The sequence below is a fragment of the Solanum stenotomum genome, chromosome 10 (assembly GCF_019186545.1).
Source record: "Solanum stenotomum isolate F172 chromosome 10, ASM1918654v1, whole genome shotgun sequence".
NCBI classification, from domain to species: Eukaryota; Viridiplantae; Streptophyta; class Magnoliopsida; order Solanales; family Solanaceae; genus Solanum; species Solanum stenotomum.
Genome location: NC_064291.1, coordinates 26,186,766 through 26,191,689, shown reverse-complemented (window position 1 = coordinate 26,191,689; position 4,924 = coordinate 26,186,766). Strand labels below are relative to the sequence as shown.

The 4,924-nt window shown below is 33.1% G+C and overlaps 1 protein-coding gene across 1 annotated transcript in view; it reads right to left on the bottom strand.

Annotated features, from left to right (window-relative positions):
• Nucleotides 1-3,666, bottom strand: part of LOC125842849 (uncharacterized) — a 17,082-nt gene extending 13,416 nt beyond the window's left edge. Inside the window, exons 1-2 of the mRNA XM_049522142.1 lie at nucleotides 3,606-3,666; nucleotides 2,797-3,071 (exon numbers count right to left, since the gene is read on the bottom strand). Coding sequence (XP_049378099.1) covers nucleotides 2,797-3,071; nucleotides 3,606-3,666 — 336 coding nt within the window. The remainder of the gene's footprint in view (nucleotides 1-2,796; nucleotides 3,072-3,605) is intronic.
• Between the last annotated feature and the right edge of the window lie 1,258 nt (nucleotides 3,667-4,924).

The following is a 4,924-nucleotide window of genomic DNA, read 5'->3' as shown; positions in this document are numbered from 1 at the left end:
TGCGGAACTGGTAGTTGGTGAATTCATGAAAGTGGTAGTGTGGTAGATGGTAGTGTGGTAGGTGAGTAACTTATTTTCAAGATTTTATTATAATATCTTTTTACTAAGTATCTTAATCTTGATATCTCTTTAATATTACTTTTAGGTAGTACTAAATTCATGGTAATATGTAATAATATTTATTGTAATATTCTTCCGATAATTGTTTTAATCTGAACATTTCATTAATATTATTTATGATATATTCTAAATATAACATATCTTGGGTTCTTTGATACATACATAAATTTTCTTCCATTAATTGTTCTAATAATTTTATATCTTCCATAGATTCTGTCCAATATTGTAAATATTTGTATTTCATTTTAGTCTGAATTTATTTCTAAATCGTACCATTCTATTCTTTCGTAGTCTAAATCATGTAAGTCTATTTCATACCATTGTTGGTTCAATATATCTTCTGGTTCGTTATTAAATATTTTTTCCCATATTATTCTTCTTAATTCGATTATTTCTATATTTTTAAGTACATATAAGATTAAAGTTTCGTAGTTCTTTATCATTTCATCATGCATGTATGTAGTCATGTTCTTTATTATGCAGGTTTTTATTTCAAATTATTCCTTCCTATCATATTCATAATTGATTAAATTCATATTAGATCATTATGAGCTAGATTATCTTTATCATGTTTTCCTGTCACTACTAGCATTGTACTTTAGCGGATACTTTCCTCTTATCAGCGCCTCAACTTTGTTTACTCCCCTAAACGGCTTCTTCGCCTACCGGTTTCAACATTAGGATGGCATAGTATAGAAGTTTTCTCCTGTTTCCAGTGTGCTAATAAACTAGAAATCATTTTTCGGTGCGGAACTGGTAGTTGGTGAACTAGATTAAAAATCAATAGAAGAAGACACATGCACATTAACTAATATTCAATTTCTTAATTTCTCAAATTTTCAGTATGTTTTTTTTATTTATACCTCTTCACAATAATCAATTAGGTTATTCACCTGTGCACATTTCGAAAAGACTTTGGCACCTAAAGAGAGTAGAAGGAGACAATAAGAATCGATCTATAATTATTTGGGTAAAAATATCAAAAATATATTTAAAGTATCTCGATTTTTTATGTTTCATACTCAAACTATCAGGTGTATTGTGAGTTTCCTATCTGAATTATCACCAAATGTTTATCGTAAAAATATCCCCAATTTCATGATCAAGAGGACTTTAACAAAAAATAAATAAAAAATATTTCATGATCTAGTGCTAATTATTGCGTGTTATCGTGAATCTCATATTACATCATATATATATATATCATCGACAAGTAATGCTCACATGATTGGTTTTCCTAACTTGATTGTTTATGAGGGACATTTCTATTTAACTGAAATGTTTATCTAATCGCTAAATAAATTGGAGGGTCAAACTTGTCAATCGTATAAAATTTAAAGATCTATTTAGATATTTAGCCTATAATATATAAAATGATTGTTATAAGGAACTTACCGTTTAGAGATTGTAATATGAGGATTAATAATTATTGGATTAGTTGTGCATTTACTTCTATTTGCGGATGTTTATATAATTTTGTATTAAACATATAATATAGCGGATGTTTTTAAATTTTTTGTTAAAGAGAGTAAAATGATATAATTTTTTTTAAATAATTGGAATGAAACAAAAAAAAAATTAATTCCGCTGCAAGGCGCTGACATTCTTGCGCCTTGCAAGGCTCATGGCGGCTAAGTCTTACAAGGCGCATGAAATTCCTCACCTTGCGGCGGCTGTCCTAATTTAAACGGTGTCAAATTCACAGTTAGAAAGTTGCCCTTTTGGTTCAACAATCAATTTTGTTGTCCTTTTGGAATTTTTGGCAAATTTTCTTACCCTTTTAACTCCAGACTCTGTTATTAAGCTAAAATTTAAATTCCTAAAATATCCCTCTTACTAATTTAAGGATAAGTTATAAGTAACATGGGTGTTTTAGAAATTTAACGTTTGCCCCTTCTACATAACTTAAACAGTTTATTTATACAAAAATAACAAATAAAATAAAAATAACTTTATTTAAAAGAATGTACTCTTCGCAATTTTAAAATTTAAATAGATGTGTGTTGAATAGATATGTAACTATAATCACTCAATAAGAAAACGAACATAAAGCCTAAATCTAGAAAATGTCATGAACTAAATAATAAACTTCATGATTCTGGTTCATATTTAATTTCCTTGTCATATGATGCCTTCTTCCAAGATAAGTATCCATGAAAATTTTCTTCTTTTTGTTTCCCTTGAAGATAATAATAAAAGTTTAAGAAATTGAAATACGTCAAATTTTAGGTTTACTTGATGATTTCTTTTATATTTCAATCCATGAATATATACAAACAAATACATATAATATAATGTGCTTTCGTTCATCACTAACTTGTGACAAGTGACAACTAGCCAAAATCAATAATCCTAAAATTATGCATATACCTTAATTATTTTTAAAAATGTTAGATATAAAAAAACAACAACACAAAATGACAAACAATAATGGAAATAGTCATGTTAAAAGGGAAGAACATGATTTTTTTAAAATAATAACTCAACTTCAAACAAGAAGACTATCTAGATAAGACACTATGTCCTTATCTATTACTATATTTGTTTTGAATTTTATGGTGTGTTTGGTATGAAGGAAAAATGTTTTCCAATTTTCTCATGTTTGGTTGGGTTAAATGTTTGGAAAATATTTTTCAAATCAAATTTGTCGCCATGATACTTCTTCAACATTGACACATGAAACACTGGATGAACTCCATATAAGCTACGGGGTAAGGTCAATCTATAAGCCACTGGCCCTACACAATCAAGAATCTCAAATGGACCAATGTATCGCGGACTAAGCTTTCCATTCTTGCCGAATTTTATCACCCCTTTCATGGGTGACACTTTAAGAAGAACTTTCTCACCAGTCTGAAATGCCAATGCTCTTACCTTATCGTCTGTATACTTTTTCTGTCGACTTTGGGCTGCTAGGAGCTTAGCTTGGATACTTCTTACCTTATCCTGAGCTGTAACACCCCGTATCCAAAAACAGACCTTAAAACAGATTTCCAAAAGTTGTAGGTGCAACTCACGAACGCCACCAACAGACCGTAGGGTGACCCACGACTCGTGTTGGTGGTCTGTGGCTCACATCTGCAACCCCCCAGAACTCAGCCCCTAAATTTGTCAAAGGGTCGACCCATGGCTGGACCCACGGACAGTAGGTCAGACCACAGACCGTGGTCCGCATCCATGGATCAGACCCCCAGAAACCAGCCTCCAGTACTGATCGACAGTTGACCAGCACAGACCGTCAGTCGATCGACGGTCCGCCAGTCCCGTCCATCGGTGACTCCGACATCAGTAAAGTCGGGGGTCTTTTGGTCTTTTCCAATTTGGTTGGACCCTTAAACTACATCATTTTAACCCTAAACTACGTAGTTTTGGTTAGTTTTAGCCTAGAAACATAACTAGAACTTACCTAACTCAAATCATTCATCAAAACTTAGAAAGTTAGAATGCTAAGAGGAGAAAGAAGTCAAGAACCCTAGTTCAAGAACGCAACAAGTTTCCTCCAGTTCCATCCCAGAAACCAAATGATTTCTCCGTGGAATTTGTCATCAGGTATGTGGGATTTCACTAGTGGGTTCCTTTCACCCATTAGGTCCCTAGAATTCAGTCAGATTCTTGATTCCATATTATTAACTAGACCTAGGGTTTCTAGAACTTCAGCATATTATCATGAACTAGTTAATTTAATGTTCCAAATCAGATTATCATGTTATTACTCAGTTACTCATATGATATTCAGAACCCTAGTTGTATATATTCGTTAGTTCATGAATTATGCATGTTAGGTCAGATTATTCGGTTATTACAGAAATACACATGCTTCAGTTTATGAATGTCACATTATCAGTCATAATTGTTGTATTCTCAATTTGCATGACAGTTTGAGCTATCCGGTATATTACTGAAATCCAGTCTTAATGTGTTAATCATTTAATCTATTGGGAGTAGTATAATACAGAGTTGGACTAGGGTCAGTCACCCATGTAGTCCCAGAACTACGAGCCAAGTAGGTTGTAAGTCCTCTCTGTGGGAATCATTTTAGTGATCATGCCAGTATGCCTCTACACCTTTGGCCAGGTGTATTGGGTCCTCACGATGGGGCGTATACATCAGAATCGATATTTAGCTCATGTAGTTTTATGTCGGTTATTAGTAGCTCCCACAGTTCAGTCAGACTCTATTGTATTGACCACATTTCAGTACAGTCAGTGGTAAGTATCAACATGTTATAAAAGTGGTTTTTGTATTCAGTTAGTTCAGTATTCAGTATCTATATCATGTTCAATTTATATCCTTGCTTTATTGTTTGTTCAGTTATATGTTATTTCAGCTTTACTCTATCCTGCATGCTCAGTACCTCTCAAGTACTGACGCATACTCTACACTACATCTACTCGTGATGTAGGTTCATGTCCTCAGCAGTCAGATCATGCATAGATTGGTTCCCGATCTCTAGCTCAGTAGCATCGCATCAGTGGTGAGTCCTCATTCTCCGAGGACAATAGTCATGTTATTTACTTCAATATTTCGGTCTTTTAGTTTCAGTTTTGCAAGATTTAGCTGGGGCATGTCCCAGTACTTCTAGTCAGGTAGAGGCTATTTTCAGACATAGTTAGATTCAACTTAGTATTTGAGTTTGATATTTCTCTTATATTAAAACTCTCAGATTTGATATATATTCTGTTTAGAATGGGTATTCCCCATCACTTTCATTTTCACGATATTTAAGCTTCCACATCAGTTGTTGTTATTCTTAGTATGCTCATGTCATGCTAGTAGGGTTAGCTTAGGGTAATTGGTGATCCTA